Consider the following 21,644-nt stretch of genomic DNA (forward strand, 5'->3'; position numbering starts at 1 on the left):
AAAATTCATCTGGCCAAAAAATGTAGTTCACTGGAATGGGTCATCGTTTACACTGTAGCATATAGAAAGAATAATAATATTTATGTGGAGTTACTAGTAAAGTCATCAAGAGGAAAATTATTGCAGCAGAAACATTTGTTTGAATTTTATTGTCGGGGTGCCTAGGTGGCTCAGTAGGTTAAGCATCTGCCGTCAGCTCAGGTCATGATTTCAGGGTCCTGGGATGGAGCCCTCATCTTGCTCCCTGCTCAGTGGGGAGCCTGCTTCTGCCACTTGCTTACCCCCCACCCCAGTCACCCCCCATCCACCACCTCTGCTTGTGCTCTCTCTCAAATAAATAAAATCTGTAAAAAAAATTAAGGGGTCATTTCAAAGTATATGAACTTAAAATATATGTCATTTTGTTTGTTTTTTGAATTCCCAGGTGAACTACATTCTTCTCAGCCTTAAACCAAAAGTAAAAGGAAACATTACGATTTTCATTCTTCCTGAGTTGCCTCTGTCCTGAAGAGCAATGGAGATGCTGTTAGGAGGAAGAGGATTAATTGTATCTCTAATTTGTCTCCTGTTGAAATTCTCTACAGCCATGGATATACCACTGTCAGGTAAAATGACAGCATTCAATACCAACTTCATGGAATTTCTTACTTGCATTTTCATTTTTAAGTAGAATACTTGTAGTTTGAAGATGTGATTTTTCTACTATGTTTCTATTTATTTTCCAGCAATCTATCATCAGAATTCATCATTCCCTTTTTAAAAAATTGACTGTCTTTTCTTTGGTTGCTTGCTATAATTATTTTACAGCTCAGGCTTTTTGGCTCTTCTTATGCAAACTTGGCACATAACAAGAAACATGACTTATAGATCAGGTGTTTTGCCACGTAAGATACTCTTCAATATTACCGATGGCTGTTATTTATATACTCCGTTAATTTATTTTAGGGAGTGTTATGATTCAGAAATTAGTGGTATTCAACCAATTATGATAAAAAGGAAGGGAATACATTTTGTATCTTTTTTCAAAATGGTTGTATATTTAAGAATGAAAACAAAGAATTAAAAAAATATTGAAGAGCCATTATTATACAACTAAAAATATAAGATGATAACAACTCTGAAAATCTAGACATTATATACTATGAATTCATAACCAGAGGTTAGTCATTGGTTTTATGGAAATATATATCTTGACATACATAAAGATCTATGACATACATATCCAGAGGTTAGTCACTGGTTTTATGGAAATATATATCTTGGAATACATAAAATAATAAAAATAATACATTTACAAACAGTTTATGTAATACTGTATCAGCTGTGTAACAGAGATTTGGGGAATTCCCCTTGTGTTATTAGGACAGGGAATATAAAAGACCCTTGAGAGGTTATTTAGATATCTTTATCCATATGTTTCCTGTATTATCCCTCCTGTCTTTTTTTTTTTTTTTTAGAGATTTTATTTATTTATTTGACAGAGAGAGAGAGCGCACCAGCAGGGGGAGGAGCAGGGAGGGAGAGGGAGAATCAGGGAACCCAAATGTGGGCTTCATCCCAGGACCCTCGGATATGACCTAAGCCTAAGACAGATGCCACCCACACGCCCTCCTCCTGTCTTTTCCATATGTAATTTGGAGATTTATAATACAAGAGGCAGTGCTTGTTTATTTGATTCTTAGCCTTGGAAATGACCTTTGCATATCATCTAAGCTCTAGACAATTAGACTTGAGCTCAACAAGTTGAATAAACATGAAGAGGCTTTCTAATTCTGAAATGAAACTTTTCTTCTAAAGTACTTGATCTGAAAGTGAATAGAAAAGAAAGTAAGTCTCTGACTATACAATATAATGTGTTTTTGAACCATTTTTCTGAGGGCCACCTTAAATTACTTCAGATAGGCATTTCACATCATCCACTTTGAGCAGCCGTACCCTTTGAATTCACCACTAAGTGAGAATTCCTTCTCCATTGTCCTGACAGAGTCTCTCTTGGATGTTCTTTCTTCTTGAGGAATTTCACCTACTTGTTCTGTAGATGTACAGATTTAAAGTTCTCTTTAAATCAACCTAAAATCTCTTAGTCTATACACAATATATATTAGCCTAGTTGTAGACATTCAAGTCAAGAACTGGAAATTATTCATCTTCAGTATGTTCTTTTGGTTTGAGTGTGCAGTGCCAAATTGAGAGCAAAGTTCTTGGTGATCCTTGTGAGAAAGAGGTTAATAATCTTACTTTTTCCCCCGGTAGCAACAAAGATGCACTGGGATTCCTGATTCAGATTCCTGAGCATGTTCCCTTAGAATATACATTTCCTTTCCTTCTTTTCTCATTTAGTTCATCAGTGGTAAAAAATTTAAAAGTTTATATTAATCCGTAACACACATTTTTTTATTCTGGTTGTTGTCTCAGTTACTTATGCATTTTCATTCTGTAATGTCCTTGGACAACAATTGTTATATTAATGATATTTTCAGAGCAACTGAATTTTATTAACCATTCATTTCAGTGCTCCAGAGCACTCACTAGTAAATGCAACTAAGGCAGGTATCCAATGTGAATGTCAACGAGTCTGGTGTCTCTGTAATTGGCCTAATTATGGAGGAAAGGATTTATAATGTAGAATATATATTCTTACAAACACTCAAAGGTTATTAGTTCCATTCCCTGAGTAATTCATTATTGCTGAGACTTTACAACCTTAGCAAATTTAAGGAAGAATTATGTTCTAATAAACAAGTTGTTCACAAGTTATTAGCTGATATCTTAGGGACTGTTACTATTGTACATCATCCCTCACCTTTTATAACTGTAATAAAATTTAAATAATGTGAATTTGCAATAAGCTCAAGACTTGTTCTACTTAGAAGCAGTAGCAATCAGAAACAAGGTAAATGTCCATGAAGGTATGATTGTTTTTTGCATATTGTTAAAATGTTTATGAATATTCGATGGATAAAGACTGAACTTGGGCCCACGTACCTAAACTAGTAAAACTCAACGATCAGATTCATTAAACCAAAAATTTTTTTAGAATTGGAAATAGCTTTCAGTTATTATTATAGGCTGGCCATCAATGCTTAAAATGATCCATGGACCTCTCAGGGTCCATGAAGCAGTATTTTTTTTTTTTTTTCTAAATGATTATTGCATAATGTTACAAAATTCTACCTGGTGAAAAAGAAGCCATGATGGGGCACTTAGCTGGCTCAGTGGGTGGAACATGCAACTCTTGATCTTGGGATTGTAAGTTTGAGCCCCACATTAGGCATAGAGATTACTAAAAAAAAAAAAAAAAAAAATCTTAAAAATAAAATCATGGGTAAAACATGTTAGTATAATAGAATATGAAAAGTTCATTGATATGATTTCAGATTCTATACTGTAGTAAATGTTTAAGAAACTACCACATAATGAGTTTTGGTGTACTATTTAAGAAGCATGTCCACAATAATCAGAAAGGATGATGAAGTGTCTCATCCTTTTTCAAGTACCTATCTGTATAGAGCTGGATTTTCTTTTTTCTTTTTTTAAGATTTTATTTATTTATTTGCCAGAGAGAGAGAGAGAGAGAGAGTGAGCACAGGCAGGCAGAGTGGCAGCAGAGGCAGAGGGAGAAGCAGGCTCCCTGCCGAGCAAGGAGCCCAATGTGGGACTCGATCCCAGGATGCTGGGATCATGACCTGAGCCGAAGGCAGCCGCTTAACCAACTGAGCCACCCAGGTGTCCCAGAGCTGGATTTTCTTAATATATTTAAGCAGAACAACTTTTGTGACAGATTGTATGTAGAAGTAGATGTGAGAATCCAGCTGCCCTCTGTGAAGATATTAAAGAGATTTGCAAAATGTAAAAACAGTGCTATAAATATTATTCATCCAGAAAAGAATGTAACCTTGCCATTTGCAGTGACATGGATAGATCTAGAGGATATAGGCTAAGTGAAATAAGTCAATCAGAGAAAAACAAATACCATATGTTTTCCTTCTTAAATTCCAGAATTTAAGAAGGAAAACAAATGAACAAAGAAAAAAAGACACAAACCAAAAAACAGACTCTTAACCATAGAGAACAAAGGGATGGTTACCAGATGGGCAGTGGGTGGGGGGGTGTGAAATAGATGAAGGGAGTTAAGAGTATACTTATCACAATGAACACTGAGTAATGTGTAGAATTGTTGAATCACTGTATCGTATACTTGAAACTAATATTATACTATGTTGACTACACTGGAATTAAAAAAAAAAAAAATGACCCAAGAGTAAACCTCAATTAATTAATAAAATATATTTTTCAATGAGGAAATCAGATTTGTTCTGTACTTCACACTTTTTTTAATAGTTCTCTTATCAATATAGGAAGCATGTTTCAAGTATTTTTGTTATAGCTAAATTCAGCTGACCTAATATTTGAAGACCATATTCTTCATATACATATTTTGATATTTAGTTCAACAGGTTCCAACAATCATAAAACAGTCAAAAGTGCAAGTTGCCTTTCCCTTTGATGAATATTTTCAAATCGAATGTGAAGCTAAAGGAAATCCGGAACCAATGTGAGTATACTTGCAAATGAAATAATTGTTTATATGTATATAATCTCTTTTTTAAAATTTCTTTATATTCTGACCATCATAAGCTTGTTGAACTCTAAAACTACACATGATTAAAGTTAAGAGTTGCAAAAAAAAAAATACTAGCTATGTTTATGAAAATAAAGTTTGGTTTACGTATGTTCTTCTGCAGGTTGAAATCATTTTTACCATAAAATAAATTGCCTTGTGCTAAATATTTAGCATAGGTTTTAGCACCATGGAAATAGTTGATAATTCCTTACAGGTGAACAAGGTAGCCAAAGTCCAGAAGATCCTTTATTCTGCTTAGAGAAAGGTAGCATTTGTTAAGCTGAAAGTTAATACATTTTTTTAAAAGATTTTATTTATTTATTTGACAAAGAGATTACAAGTAGTCAGAGAGGCAGGCAGAGAGAGAGGAAGAGAGCCCAATGCGGGGCTTGATCCCAGGACCCTGAGATTCGGACCTGAGCCAAAGGCAGGGGTTCAACCCACTGAGCCACCCAGGTGCCCCTGAAAGTTAACACATTGATAAATGACATTCTATACATATTTACCATTGCATATCTTTAAATGTGACACATATTTTTTTTAATGTGACACATATTTTATTCAGTGAGTAGGCTGTTACTTGATATTTTTTAAGTTATCATAGAAATATTTAGTCATCTGAATGCTAACTGCATTGTATATTTTATCTAGTGTTTTATTAATTAAATAATTGTTAGTGTAGGTGATCCTAATCAGTGATGAAGTTTTTTCAGAATACCTCCCACACTTTGGAAGAGAGAAAGAAAGTGTGTGTGTTGGGAATGAAGAGGGAGAAGCTGTACGGAGAATTTTATATTTTAATGTAGATGATTCTAAAATGGGCAGCAAAGCTACATACTTCTACTGATTTGCATGATTCTCTTTCATATACTAAGAAGACACATATTTAAGGAAAATTATTTATTTGAAATTGTATTGTGACTAACATTATTATTACCTGATAATTTGATATTTTAAAAATCATTCTTAATGAATCATTGATGTTTTAAATTATCATTATTATCTATAGTTTACCAAATGGGATATATTCAATTAGTATATGTAAATGTGGATAGAATTATATGAAGCAGAATTTAGTCAATCATTATGGCTGGATCAATATGGATCAGTCAATATAATGATAAAGAGTAATGAACTGAGTTATATATCAGAAGATAATACCCTACAATCATCAGAGATGATTAATGATCAAATTTGTTTATTAGGTCTATAACCAGTATGAATTTAATTATGAAATACCACTAGCATTTACAATAAATTCAGAAATAAGAATAGAATGTCTTCTGGTAACACTCTTACTTATTTTCCTAGAACCTCATCTAATATAATAATGCAAGAAAATAAAATCTATACATACGAGAAAATATTATTTAATATTATTTAATAATATTATTTTATAATATTAAAAATAATATTAAATAATATTAAATAATAATAATATTAAATATTATTATTATTATTATTATTATCATGAAATTTGTTATTCTATCTGCTGGATAAAAACAAGCTTTTATAAATACAAAGGGCTACACTGAAGTGGTCAATTGTAATTTGATTTAAAAATTAAAGATAAATTTTTAAAAGTTTTTTTTTTTTTTTTAAAGATTTTATTTATTTATTTGACAGAGAGAGATCACAAGTAGACAGAGAAGCAGGCAGAGAGAGAGGGAAGCAGGCTCCCCGCTGAGCAGACAGTCCGATGCGGGACTCGATCCCAAGACCGTGAGATCATGACCTGAGCCGAAGGCAGCGGCTTAACCCACTGAGCCACCCAGGCGTCCCAAATTTTTAAAAGTTTAATTAGATGTCCATATAAGGCAATTAGAAAATAATTGGGAAACAAGAAGGAAAAATCCCATCACAATACCAAAGGAAAAAATCCGTCAGTCTTAACAGTTAGTGGTAGCAACATTGACAAAAACAATATCAAATACCGTGTAACAAGAACTATGTGGGATTTATTTATTTATTTAGATTTTATTTATTTATTTGACAGAGAGAGATCACCAGTAGACAGAGAGGCAGGCAGAGAGAGAGAGAGAGAGAGAGGGAAGCAGGCTCCCTGCCGAGCAGAGAGCCCGATGTGGGACTCGATCCCAGGACCCTGAGATCATGACCTGAGCCGAAGGCACAGGCTTAACCCACTGAGCCACCCAGGCGCCCACTATGTGGGATTTAAATTGGGGGCAGTGTCTATGAAGTTTTGCCTAGGATCAGGAAAGAAGATTTCAATGAATGAAAACATGTAACGTATTTCCAAGTGGAATTGTTTAATTCTGTATAGGTGAAGTGATCCCATTCAACATACTGGAATTTAAAAAATAAATTCTTTGTGTTCTTTGTAAGTAAAGCCGGTAAAACATAAAACACACATCAAGAGAAGACATAAAAGAACTGGGATTGGGAAGAAGGCAGATAATGCTCCTAAAAAAAAAAAAAAAGTGTGTCCCACAAAGGTTTGTTATTCCTGGTGAAAGAATAATCAGATAGTTTAGTGTAAGAAAATGGTGTCCTGAAACATTCCACAATTTGCATGGATAATTCACATATGAAATGCTGAATAAAATCAAGTTGGAAAGTCATTATTAGATTAATAACATTTTTTAAAAACTTTTTATAACCTCATCCACAGAAATGACATGGTTCCACACTGGGGTGGGAATTTAACTCTGTATATTTTTTTCTGAAATACAATTCTGCAACATTTATCAACAGCTATAAAAATTTTCTTATGTTATTGGTCTGTCATTCTTACTTTTAAGAGATTGGTCTCATGAAATATTTGGATAAGTGCCAAAAAATAAATGATGTTAAGGTTGTTTACCACGGTTTGTTTATAAAAGGGGAAAAATGCAAATTGTTAAGTAACTTCAATAGTAATCATATGACAGGAAATAATATTGTCATAGAAACTGTCTTTAGTAGCATTGTAATAATCAGAAAAACTCCGTTTTCAAACCTTTATATTTTTGTGGTCTCAAATATGTTACTAATATGTCTAAAAATCTAGATAGGAAATGTGACCACATTTAATGGTACTTGTTTTTTTTTCTTTTCTTTTTTTTTTTTTTTTTAAATTTTGAGTGAACTCTTCACACACATATGATGACATATTATATGTTTTTGGATTAAGTAGTCTTCAAAGTGTTAGTGAAATACTTTTCCAAATGAAAAAATTAAAAAAAAATAACTTTAAAAAGAACAGAACAAAACCTGTATGCAGTTTTTGTTTTCTTAGTTGTTATAGCTTTTTTATGGGTTGGTCTTAGTTCAGCATGCTATAATAAAAATGTCACAGACTGGGTGGTTTAAACAACAAATGTACATTTGTCACATGGTTCTGGGGACTGGGCAGACCAAGATCAAGGCCTTTACCGATTTGGTGTCTGATGAGGACGCACTTCGTTGGTTATAGACAGCTGTTTTCATGTTATAACCTCACATGGCAGAAGAAAGCAAAAGCTCTCTGGGGTCTCCTTCTTAAGGGTGCTAATCCCATCCATGAGAACTCCACCCTCATGACCATCACTTCCCCAATCTTCTACCTCCAGACACTGTTACATTAGGGCTTGGGCTTCAACATACGAATTTGGGGGAGACATAAACATTCAGTATATAGCAGCTTGTAAAATTTCTCAGACTCTTCTGAGACTTTTTTGGTATTCTGTTATATAGTCAATTAAAAAAATTTTTTTTTACCATAAAATGTTTTGGTTTTATCATTGCTGTGTATTTGTTTCTCACTACTTTAAGAAATATGTTTTGATTTTTCAGGATTGTTTACTTTAGTTTTATCTTACAGATTTACGTGGACTAAGGATGACAAGCCTTTTGATCTCTCTGACTCTCGGATAATTGTATCTAACAACTCAGGAACCTTTAAGATCCCAAATGAGGGGCATGTATCTCACTTTCAAGGGAAATACCGTTGCTTTGCTTCTAATAAACTGGGAGTTGCTATGTCAGAAGAAATAGAATTTATAGTTCCAAGTAAGTGATACAATGGAGGTTTCATTTTACAAATTTTTTAATGTTGAGTAAAATAATGACACATTCTTAATTTAATTACCAACTCATATATGTCCTATATTTCTTTTTTCCTTTTTAAAATTTAAATATAATTGACTAACATATTATTAGTGTGTTATTAGTTTCAGAAGTAGAGTTCAGTGATTCATCAGTCTTATATAATACCCAGTGCTCATTATATCCTGAGCCTTCCTTAAAGTCCATCACCCAGTTATCCCATACTCACATTCCCCAATGAAACCTATATCTTATTTCTAAGTGAAACTATCCTCTAGGTCTTGATACTTAAAAGTGGGTGTTTTTTAAAAAAATATTTATTTGTTTTAGAGAGAGAGGGGGGCAGAGGGAGAAAATCTCAAGCAGACTCCACACTGAGTGTGGAGCCTGACTTGGGGCTCAGTCTCATGATGCTGAGATTGTGACCTGAGCCAAAACCAGGACTTGAATGCTCAGTTGAACCACCTGGGTGTCCCAGAAGTGGATGATCTTTGAAAGCAATATAAATTCGTGTTTCAGTATTCTTATATCTAACCTGGGGGGGGGGGAATAGTGTCTGCTTTGCCTCATGGGATGAGAATTAAGTTAAATACATTGGTTGGATGTGGCTTAATTATACTGCAATAACAGGTATTCTCCAGGCCCCTGTGTTTATTTCCTGATTATGCAGTTGGCTGTGGGCCTCAGAGCTATTCAGGGCATTCGTTCTCAGTGAAATCTCCTGGAGGTCCACGCTAATAGAGAGGGCATTATCCTGTGGCTATACCATGTGAAACTTACACCACCTTGGTCAAAAAGTCTGGGGCGGAGAGCATGAAGAATTACTTCCTACAAGAAATTGTATAGGCACTTTCTACTCATAGTTTGTACTCAGAGGTAGATCCTACCGTCCTGTTTAACTTCAGTAATGAATGCCCATTAAAGAACGAGCAATTGATATATATTAATGATGTTTTCCATAAATAATAATCATGGAAAACCATAAACTACTTTATTGTTAAGGGTGTTATTTATCCATAACTGTGATGAAGGTTAAATGACTTCCTCATTACTGTATTTTGCCTGTGCAGCATGAGATCACTGGCTACCAGCTTCCACTTTTGGTATCGTTTTCCCTAATCTTAAGGTATACAACATCACATGAGTCTAACCAAAATCTTTGTAGAGTAGATTCTTATGTAGAAAACTGTGGACAGCTTCTTTTTGGCAATATCTTCTTGAAGACTTGTAGATACTGAAGGGTCTCAGGGTCATAGACCTTCCAGGATATGGACCCTTTATCCTGGGGTCAGTAGGGGTGGGTCAGAATGTATACAAACCTCAGAAACACAAATACTGAAAAGCATGTGTACCTTATCCTAAAAATTGAGACAGATGACTGGATTTAAATTATTTTAAAGTCCTTATATAATTCTAGAGGAGAGAAGATCAAATTTAGAGTCTTACAAGTAAAGTATGCATCTTAAGATTTATAAAGCAATTACATTAAAAGTATAGAGTAAAATATGAATGATTAACAGACTTTGAGGGAGAAAAAGAAAAAGGTAAGAATTGTGTGAAAATGAAAGAAAAAACTATATAAATAAATCCCTGTAATTGAAGATGAAAGTAAATAGATTAAATGCTTCAAGTTTTTTTTTTGTTGTTGCTGTTTTTAAGAAAGGTGTAAATTGTTTATTGCATAACACATCTAAGTCATAAGAATACAGAATTGTTGAAAGTGAAAGATGGAAAAGATGTTACAGATAAATGCTATTCAAAACAAAGTAGGAATGGCTGAATTATCAGTCAAAACAAAACTAATTTTTTAAAGGCTTCCTGAAGATTATTTCACTAGGCATATATAATCTTAAAATATATGAAACAGAAATAGATTATAAGTGGAATGGGATATCTTGTAATATCTCATAATAATGTGCGATATTAACATATGTGTTTCATTTTTTAGTAGCTTAAGCAGAGAAAACATCAGTAAGCTTGTGGAAGATTTTAAAGAACCCAAATATAAGGTCCATCTAATGAATGTGTGATGTTTTTCATCCTAGAAATGAATCTTAGAAAATAAGAAAATAATGAAAATGAATAATGTAAGCTTTTTAGGTAACGTAATTTTAAGATGAAAATGCATGAGCTGATTTAAGTTAACAGAATAAACTCAAAAGAAATTGAAGGGATAAAATAATACAGAAGCAGAACATAAATCCAGCAAGGAGGTGTGAAACATTTATAGTTGAAAAGTATGCACAATTATTAAAAACAATTTTTCGAAAGATCTAGATAAATAGAAAAAAAATAGACCTTTTTCATGGATTTGAAGAGTTAGTAAAACTAAAATGTCAACTCTTCATGACTTGATATGTAGAATAATTAAAATCCAAATCTCTAGTTTGTTTTTGTTATGATTATGGAATGTGACCAGGTGATTCACAATATATTTGAGGAGTAAAGGGCAGAATTTGGTAGAAACGCTTGAAGAATAAGAACAAGTCAAGAGAACTTGACCTTATCACATAACAAGACTCAATGTAAAACTTTAGTGATTAAGCCAGTATGGCTTTGAATAGGATTAGATAGATGGAACAGCATAGAGAACCCACAAACAAACCCTTGTACATGTGAAAGCACTATGAAAACTAGTGTGGATTCCCTCCCTCCCTCCCTTCCTTCCTAATTTAATGGGGTGGAACAATTGATTGTCCATGTAGGGACATGTTTATTTGGAGTCTTATCTCACATTATATAAAAATCCATTCCAGGTGTATTAAAGCCTACACTTTGAAAGGGAAAATATATTTTAAAAAATTAGAAAATGATTGGGGCCATGTAGTTATGATTTTAGGATAGGGATGTTTTCTTAAGTAGGACCTATTGGAGTTCTGTGAGGAAATGACTAAGGATTTGATTTTTAGAACCCCTTTTTATCAAAAGACCTAAAAAGAAAGTGAAATGATAAGCCACAACCCAGGGGGAAAAATCATTGCCAATGACTATAACTAAAAATAATGTTATGTATTTGTAAATAATTTTAAAAGAAAATTTAAAAAATAATTTAAAAGACATAAACTCGTACCTCAGACTGGAATGGCCAATGAGAATGGGCTCAACATCATTAGTAATCAGAAATAGATTAACTGTAACCTAAATAATGAAAGCATTTGTTCCCACAAAATTGGGAAATACTGTGAAGTTTGAGAGTAAAAATTTTACATGGGAACATACAGCTACTGTAATACGTATCTGCCACTGATGCAGGTGTACCTCCCCACCTGGTCTGTGGAAAATACTTGTCACTGCCTCCTTAATTGAAGATGCTCTCACCCGTAACCCTGCTATTCCATTTCCTTCATCAGATGTGGGTACCACTCCTCTGTGTCCATTGGGACTATTTGTGGTACCATTGCTTGAATTAAGAATAAACTGGAAAAAACATGAGTCTACCGATGATAAGACTGGATAAATTTATTGTGGTATAGTCATACAAAAATACTGTTCAGCAGTGACAATTGATGCATCTTAGGAATATGTTGAACAATGAAAGCAAATCTTGGAATACATACAGTATGATTTTATTAATATAAGTTCAACATAGGGGTGCCTGGGTGGCACAGTGGGTTAAAGCCTCTGCCTTCGGCTCAGGTCATGATCCTAGAGTCCTGGGATTGAGCCCCACATCAGGCTCTCGCTCAGCGGGGGCCTGCTTCCCTTCCTCTCTCTGCCTGCCTCTCTGTCTACTTGTGATCTCTGTCTTTCAAATAAATAAATAAAATCTTTAAAAAATATATATGTTTAAGTTCAAGACATGTAAGGATAAAATATTATTTAGGGGTATGGCTGTATGTGGTAAAATTATAATGAGAAACAAGAGAATGTTGAAAACAAAACTCAGGATCGTAGTTACCTCAAAGGGAATGGGGGAGCAGACAGAAAGGTAAAGGTCTTTTTTGTATGATGGGTGGTGGATAAAAGAGTGTTAGTTATATTTCTTTGTTTCTTTTTTTTTTTCTATAGGAACATAAATAATAAGTAGCATGTTTATTTGAATTAGATATACTGGGTTATTAAGTAAAGTGTTATAGCATAGTAATGGACAAAGTACTGTCAGTAAACTTGGAAACTGGCCTCAGGAGTTTAGGTTTGAAGTAACATTCAATAGGAGATGTTCATGGGGTGCCTGCGTAGCTCAGTCGATTAAGCAGCTGCCTTCAGCTCAGGTCATGATTCCAGGGTCCTGGGATTGAACCCCAGGTAGGGCTCCCTAGTCATCGGAGAGCCTGCTTCCCCCTCTCCCTCTGCCTGCCACTCTGCCTACTTGTGCTCTCTATCTCTCTGTCAAATAAATAAATAAAATATTAAAAAAATAGGGTGCCTGGGTGGCTCAGTTGGTTAAGCAACTGCCTTCGGCTCAGGTCATGATCCCAGATTCCCAGGATCGAGTCCCGCATTGGGCTCCCAGCTCCTTGGGGAGTCTGCTTCTCCCTCTGACCTTCTCCTCTCTCATGCTCTCTCTCACTCATTCTCCCTCAGATAAATAAATAAAATCTTTAAAAAAAAATAGATGTTCATGAGTTCTGGATCAGAAAGTATTACCATGATATTTGTGGTTGTGATCATAAAACTAGACAGATATATGGTCTCTAAGTATATAACTATAGTCATATTTTAGTTTATATTATAAAATTATATATTATAGTCTAACTATAACCATATAATCTGACTATCTAATTAACTGAACTAACTGAAAAAAGATACGTGTACGAGAGAGGCATTAAAAATCTGTTGTAGAAGGCAAGGCATCAGCGTGATCCCTAACCTGAGCTCTGATGGTTGCTATGGATACACAAAGGCAAAGGCAGTAGCTAGATCTGTTGCAGAGAAGCCAATGGCACGTATTAGTATAAGATTCTGCAATTAAAGGGTTTTAAAAAATATTTTTTCTCATTATCTAAGCAGACCAAGTGATGGGGTGAACAATGTGAGGATAATTCTGGCCTGAATCTGCTCGTATTGCAGTGAAGAGATGAGAGTCACATGTGAGCTATGTAGTGGGTAATTACCCTGTTTTTCCACTGCTGTAGAAAAGAGCAAAATAAATTAGGTTTCTTATGCATCATTTCCAGTCTCTCCTGAAATTACTCCATTGTCTAACAGCTTTCTGCAATCATTTCTATGTTGAATAGGATTGCTACCCCAATTCTTAGGGGTTTATAAATCAGGGACCATTTAAAGCTTTCTACAATCTATATCAATTGATTCTTTTCTTAAGCTATAGAGTGTAGAGAGTCAATTCTTCTACTATATCGAAGGAAACTTTGTGATTTGAATTTCAGAGTTTCATCTAGTTTCTTGAAGTTTTCATTAGACTAAGCTTAAAGGCTTTAGCCACCTAAGTTTTCACATGCGGGCAGTGACTGCAAATCCCATTATTACTCTCTACAAACAGAAACCTTTATACCCCTTGTTCAGTTTTCTGCTTTCAGTAACAGTGCAGTTGAGTTTGCTAGGGAACGAAAGAGTAAAAGAAAAACCAACCAAACAAACACAATGCACTGTTTTCAAACATGGAAAAAATCATTTAACTAAATGGATTTTCCACAATATGGCTTGGAGAGTTAGTCAGTGAATTATTCAACACATCTTTATTAAGCTCCCCTCATGTGCCAGCCACTTTTCTAGTAGTTTGAGAGCTAGTAGTGAACAAAACAAAAACTGTCCTCAAGAAATTTCTATCCTATGAATGTGGTTAGTGAGTTAGGGGAGAAGGTAAGATTCTTTCTAGCCTTGATTTTGACAACCACCAGCAGAGTTAAAATGATGATATACATGATTCTGTGTGGGCTATTTCAGTACTGCCTGCCATTCAGATCAGCCTTTTCCAATTAGCACCCCTCCTCTGTCTCAGCCTCTAGTGATTTTTCTTTCTGACTTTTTAAAAATTTATTTTTGTTTAGTTAAAGATTTTATTTATTTATTTGAGAAAGAGAGAGAGCACAAGTAGAGGGGAAGGGCAGAGGGAGAGGGAGAAGCAGACTTTCTGCTGAGCAGCGAGCCCAATATGGGCTTGATCCCAGAACCCTGAGATCATGACCTGAGCCAAAGGTAGATGCTTAACCAACGGAGCCACCCAGGTGGCCTCTTAATGATTTTTTTTTTCAAATATTTTATGTATTTATTTGAGAGAGCGTGTGTGTGAGCAAGAGAGCACAAGCAGGGGGAGCAGCAGAGGAAGAGGGAGAAGCAAACTCCCCGCTGAGCAAGGAGCCTAATGTGGGGCCTGATCCCAAGATGTTGGGGTCATGACCCAAGCCCAAAGCAGATGCTTACCCAACTGAGCCACCCAGGCACCAACCCCCCTTTCTGATTTTTTAAAACAACTTTTGGGACATCATTTATATCTCATAAATTTTATCAGTTTTGAGTGCAAAATGAGTGAATTTTTAAAATAAATTTTTTGTACATCATCATAATCTAATACTAGAACATTTTCATCATTCCCCCAAAGACTCCTTATGCCCGTCTCTCTTCCCACCCCTAGCTCTAGTTAGTCATTAGTCTGCTTTCTGCCTCAGTAAATTTTTTTTTCTGAACATTTCATATAAATGCAGTCATACCATACATGATTTTTTCCATCTAGCTCCTTCTACCTAGCGTGTTTTTGTGATTTATTCTCGTTTTAGCATATATTAGTAGTTTGCTCCTTCTTATGGCTGAATAACATTATATTGTAAGGATGTACCACTATTTGTTTATCCTTTCACCAGTTGATGTCCATTTGGATTGTTTCCAACTTTTGGCTATTACAAATAGTGCTGTTACATGCAAATTTTCTGGAGTTTTTGAAGCATTTATTTATATACTATTTGGGGAGTCTTGGTTGTCGTGTACTAATTGGGATGCTTGGAAATGGTAAAAGATGTCATGCTATGCTATTCTTCCTTCTTTGCATGCTTCTAGATGCTGCTTGAATGCATATTACCAGTGACTGATTTATTGTTTCATAGGCTAAAGAATAAAAGAATGAATACGAGTACTAAAGCAATTTCCACACACTATTAAAATAATCTAGGAAATGGCAGGCTTGAAGATGCAATCCTCTATATACTGTTTTAATGGAAACCAATTAGAATTTCTGGTCTGCTGGGTTCTACATTTGTATAGCTTCCTCAGATTCCTGAGGACAATTTCCTTAAGACACACTTTGGCTATTTACTGCTCAGATTTGGGAGGGGTAGGGTAGCAAAAGCAGGGTCTGGTAGTGTATGCTAATTTCTTTTACTGATCTATGCAAACCAACTAAAAAAGATCAATTTGTTAAGTTGAGAGTGCAACTTCGAGTTTTACAGGTTTAATTAAGACCGAGGATTTTCCTCTCGTCTATCAGATTGTGTGAACGACTAGAATGAAATGGGCTGGATTGGGTATCCTTCCTTAGCGTGAATTCATTACAAGCTCATAGACTGAAAGGCAATGTTATTTCTCAGTAGTCCTAAATGGATTAATGGGTTACTCTATAGGAAATGGGAATCAATTAAATTTCTTTATGGATGGAAACTAGACTTGGGGATGATACAGCATGTGAGCTCAGTGGCATACATTCATGATCATCATGTCAGACTGTATGCAATTTGCCAAACACATTCAATAGAAATGTAAGAATCTCAAAAAGCTCATCAGTCCAGTCCTGTGAATAGAGAGATAAGTCAAGGTAGATAAAGTTCTATGGCATAAGAAGTTTTGCCCAGTAATGTGGGGGAGTATCATTAAACCATAGGTTCTACATGAAATGCATACCGTTTCTACCCTCTGGTCCCCTCCCTACCTCCTCTGTAAAAGCTAATTGCAAATATTTGCATAAAATTACAGAGTTGTTACAATGTAGGCTACAGGGAAAATCAGAGGACACAGCAAAAGAAAGCTCTATGCCTCTTTGCGCATCTCCTCTCATACAGTGTGCCTGGGTGTACTGTGCGGAGTGAAAATACTTGACTAATAGCCAACATATATTGAGTGATTTTTTAAGTGCCCCACGCTATTTAATTGACTTATATAAAACGATTTACTTAAACTTTGACACAAATCAGTAAATGAGGTGTCAATTACAGTTCGAGTGAGGAAACAGAAGCACATTAAGTAACAGGTTCAGATCACACTGTAAGTGGAAGCCAGGGTCCAACCCCAAACAGCTGACTACAGGGTTGATGTGTATAACCTGGACGCCGGCAGTGCATCATTTATCATTCAGGTAACACGTCCTCTAGATGAGCTGAAATACATTGTACATTTTTGTTGGAAATACCTTGGCCATCAAGTATCAGACTCATGGGAAGACAGGAGTGTAAGAATACTTGATGTGATTTCTTGAGTTTAAGGGAAAAAAATTGTAGAGTTACATAACTTCGTAGTAGTTAAGTCACCTGTTCCTTTGTCATTTAAGTGGTTTAGTTAGCAAAGTTTGTATTATCCTGGTTTAGTTTAATTATCCTGGTGCTATTTCATTATTACTTTTATTATTAAGCATGTTGGTGTGGTAAGACCATACAACTTATGTTTTATAATACCATTGCCCTTAAGAAACTCCTAATCTAGTGAGACTTCTGAGGAGCCTAGAGAAATGATTTCAAAGGACTCTGGGATCCCAAAGAAAAGTAAATGGGGGCACAGAAGGGTGAAAATACTGGTCTGAAGCTACATAGCCAGTTAGTTTTAGTGCCCAAACCCAGTTTATACTATCCTATAAATACAAAAATTTTTTTTTAAGTCATCTATATGTCAAGGACCAAGATGTTACTTTTTCAGTATATTAGGTTGAGAGAATTGAAAGGGTGAGTTTCAAAATTCATTGTCACCATTTGAACTTGTAGAGATCCTAGAAAGTTTGTATTCGCTGGTTTGCTTTATATTGATAATTCCAGTAAGAAGACTGCTGTCCATCTGTCTAGTTTCTAGAAGAGTTTTTTCATACTAGATTCTGGCTAGGTTTTAGGAACCTGTGCCACTGGAGTTATAACTAGAAATTTGTCTGCAACACTGAATAAGAACTGTGCAAGCCTATTGGAGAATAGTAAACAAAGATGGGTGCTATCAACTGCTTGATTTCCTGATAGATAGACTGGGAGGGACATTATATATAAAGGAAGTTGACTTCATCTAGACGCGGTCATTATGGGATTTCCAAAGATTCTTAAATTTCTGCTTAGGTAGATGCTGATGAACAAGTACATTCTGATTCTTTGGTGGAAAGGCCATTCATGGTCAAGTCCATTGTTAGTGAAACGTAATTAAATGATCGTGTTTTTGCTGTTGATGGAGAACTCATTTAAAATATGTTGGCAAGTTAAAGCAATGTTAGTTGCCTTACACAGAAGAAAAATGATTGTTTAAAATTCACTTTTTTTAAAAAAATGATTTTATTTATTTATTTGACAGACAGAGATCACAAGCAGGCAGAGAGAGAGGGGGAAGTAGGCTCCCTACTGAGCAGAGAGTCCCATGCGGGGCTCGATCCCAGGACCCTGGGATCATGACCTGAGCCGAAGGCAGAGGCTTTAACCTTAACCATGCGGGGCTCGATCCCAGGACCTGGGATCATGACCTGAGCCAAAGGCAGAGGCTTTAACCCACTGAGACACCCAGGTGCCCCTACAATTTACTTTTAAAAGTATTTTATCTGTCCAAACTCAACAATGCTAATGTTTATCACCAGAGAAACACAATTAACTGAAGTCGTTGGTTGGAGTTATTTTTAAATGGAGTCATTTCTTTATTTGAATCAAGGTAAAATTCATGCCTGCTGTTAACTTACAGTAATTAAATTCCACATTTATCTGTAGCCATTAAAATTATTCTCTTTCTACATGGAATCAGACTTGCTAAATAGTTTCAAAGATAAAGAAGAAGACCATAAAAAAATACAAATTAATGCTTTTATAATACCTATTCTCAGACCTTAAATTATTAAATATATAAATATTCTTCCCCTGTTTCCTGAATTTCATTTCATCTTTGGTCTAAAACTATTCTGAAAATTTATGGTATGTCATAAAGGGTTTGATAGACTTATAAATTTTATTTTATTTATTTTTATTATTGATGCCTTAGAAGCCACTTGAATTACATATTTACATCTTTGGAATTAGAATTTTATAATCTAGATTTAATTAATGCATGGATGTTAGTGCTTCATGGGCAGTACTATCTGTTCGAATTGTTAGATTTTTCTGAATACTCTGAGGGGGCAGCTCTCCAATTAAGGCTTTATATATCTTATTAATTAGCTACTTTACAATAGATATCACCCAGGGAACTGTGTATTCCTGTAAGGCATTATAAAGTTTGCTTGTTATCAAACAGGATTACAGGCTCTTTCCATTGTCTGTGTTTCTCTTCCTCTGTTGCCCCTTTTATCTGAGTATGAACAAATTCAATAGCTATCCAGTAGCACCATTAACTTCAATACCAAAGAACACAGGGCTTCAACTGTAGCAAGTTACACTAAACAAGTGTTTGAATTTGGAGCTTTGGGCATATAATTGTTTTATAAGGTTCTACATATTACTTGCATTAGGTATACTTTCTACAAAATGACTTGTATAGCATTTGCTCTCAAAGTTAAGGCATTACCAAAGAGGTGGCATTGATATTTTATCTACAAGATCTTACCATAACGAATGCCCTAAACATGCTTTCCTGTCTTTTGGTGGAAATTTCATGCTACCTAGAGCAAAAGCTTGATTCCAAGATAGTTGCCATTTCAAATACGTCTCCAGCCTTGCCAAGAGAAATCTGCTACAATGAGTTGAGCAAGAGGGAATTGAGGATTGTCACATGGCTCAAGCCTGCTTTCCAAATTGGCAAAGGCGCTGCATATAACCCACTGCCCCTGCGGTGCTAAGCCTTGAAAGGTCCTTGAATTTAGACAAAAAGTAATTCATTGTGACTAGCTGGTGCATCAATAAGAGAAATGTCAGCAAATTCCTTCAACCACTCACGAGTTGGGGTCAGGGTTGACGGGCAAGAGAACAAATACCTAGGAAATGCACAAAGCTTCTCAAGAAGAACTTTATAATCAATGAGTAAATCTTTAGACTTCCAAGAATAGTGATAATCTATTGTGAATCACCATTTAAGAATGCAATACAGAGATGGAATACCCTCTAATATGTTCCATCAAGCCAGCAATATTATAAATACCTTCTTAAGGTCCTTGTCTTTAGTAAGAGCCTGAATAATTTTATCATTCAAAGTCCCCTATTAATATCTAAACATATCAATATAGTGTTCAAGCAGAATACATTTTGAACATTCTTAAAACTATCTTGTAAATAATTTCGTAAAAATAATCACACATTCGTGTTGGATTTCCAATTCTACGTAGTTGTGACTTTTATTCCCATTGTAATTGTGTTGCTCTTTTAGGAAAGCGTCTCCAGCATGGGAAAGAAGGAATATGTTAAAATATTGCAAAGTCTACTTTCCTACATCAATTCCATTTCATTTGAAATTTCATTTTCTGGGAGTGATTCCAGTGTGGAAGTTTCTCCTAGCAACTTAAAGTGGTCATGTTTCTCTATTCATTGTTATTTGTAACATTTTTCTAATGTGGTCTTTGAATTTTTAATTTAGTTTGGTTAAACTTTGAATGGAATGTTTGCCCATCACATTCAAGGGCTTCACAATAAAGCCAGAGACAGAGGATATGTATCTGCCTAGAAAATAAATCACAGTGTTTGAAGAAAAAAAGTACGATATCTATCAGAATTTAAACTCAGTGAATCCTGTAGCTCAGAACTTGTATCTTTGTGCAGAGAAACATGCACAGGTCTATTGTTGCCAGTCCATGTCACATAGCAAAAATATTTGTTGTCCACACTTGTAAAATGTAGGAGAATTTTTAAAGTTATATAATTGCACCCCAGATTCTTAACAGTATTTTGTTCTGCAGGGGAGAGATGAGAGCCAAGATTTGGGGTATTGAATTTGTTAAAAATACTCTATTTTTTAAAAAGAAGGTTTTAATATATTTCTTGTAACATTAAAAGTTAATTTTAAAATAATGTCTTAAATGATTTTTTTTATACTAGATGTTCCAAAATTCCCAAAAGAAAAAATTGACCCTCTTGAAGTGGAGGAGGGAGATCCAATTGTCCTCCCATGCAACCCTCCCAAAGGCCTCCCACCTTTACACATTTACTGGATGAATATTGGTAAGTAACATTCTGTTTCATCCTTTGGATTTTAATCTCATGCATCATGTCCAATAACATAGGGAAACACAGATTAAAAATAATCTAAGATTATCAATGTGGGGAAAAGGGGGAAAAATTATCATTATGGAATGAAATAGATTTAAAAAATTATATCCATCTATATAGTGTATTCCAAGTTTTAACTATTCTATTAAGGATATAGGTGAAAACCCTAGAAAGCCCCTAAATATTTATCTTGATTTTATCATATCTGAAAGAGTAGAAGCTATTGAAATGGTAACATATGTCAATGAAGAAAATACTTTTTATATTCCAAACAACTTAGTTATCTTTGGAACATTACCTTTGGAATATCCGTGTCAAAGTTGAGGATGGCTTGGGTTTGTGTTGCTAGCTTTATATTTCTATTTTAATAATGTTCTACTCACTACATATGACCACAGAAAAATTAGTATCAACCTTAGTGTTTAATTTGCCAAAAAAAATTGTATTAACACTCGAGTTGAAATTCCAGCTTCTTGTAAAGTCCTTCTGGCATATGCCTTCACTACTTGCCCTAAGTGTTTTCTCATTGTGGTCCCTAGAGAAAAATGATAATATTTCTACAGTACTTGGAAGAAAGTGAAAGAAACTATTCTTAGCCACAGGCAAACATTCCAGAGTCCAGTCACCCTAGAACATTCCAGACTGTATTCAGGAAAGATAGATTAATATCGCTCTCAGACACAACTTTTGGGGAGATCTGCTTGGACCAATTGGACCAGTTTTCAGATAAGCCAGTTTCAGATAAG

At 34.9% G+C, this 21,644-nt stretch overlaps 1 protein-coding gene across 3 annotated transcripts in view; it reads left to right on the top strand.

Moving 5' to 3' along the window:
- Window positions 1-514: 514 nt before the first annotated feature.
- The window catches only part of LOC111144146 (cell adhesion molecule L1 like), an 80,864-nt gene continuing 59,734 nt past the window's right edge, over window positions 515-21,644 (top strand). For all 3 annotated transcript variants that reach the window (XM_022498307.1, XM_022498309.1, XM_022498308.1), the window contains exons 1-4: window positions 515-605; window positions 4,450-4,555; window positions 8,427-8,614; window positions 20,728-20,850. In XM_022498307.1, the coding sequence (XP_022354015.1) occupies window positions 515-605; window positions 4,450-4,555; window positions 8,427-8,614; window positions 20,728-20,850 (508 nt within the window). The remainder of the gene's footprint in view (window positions 606-4,449; window positions 4,556-8,426; window positions 8,615-20,727; window positions 20,851-21,644) is intronic.

This window comes from Enhydra lutris, unplaced genomic scaffold, assembly GCF_002288905.1.
Source record: "Enhydra lutris kenyoni isolate GAN:26980312 unplaced genomic scaffold, ASM228890v2 scaffoldscaffold10, whole genome shotgun sequence".
In the NCBI taxonomy this organism is placed as follows: domain Eukaryota; kingdom Metazoa; phylum Chordata; class Mammalia; order Carnivora; family Mustelidae; genus Enhydra; species Enhydra lutris.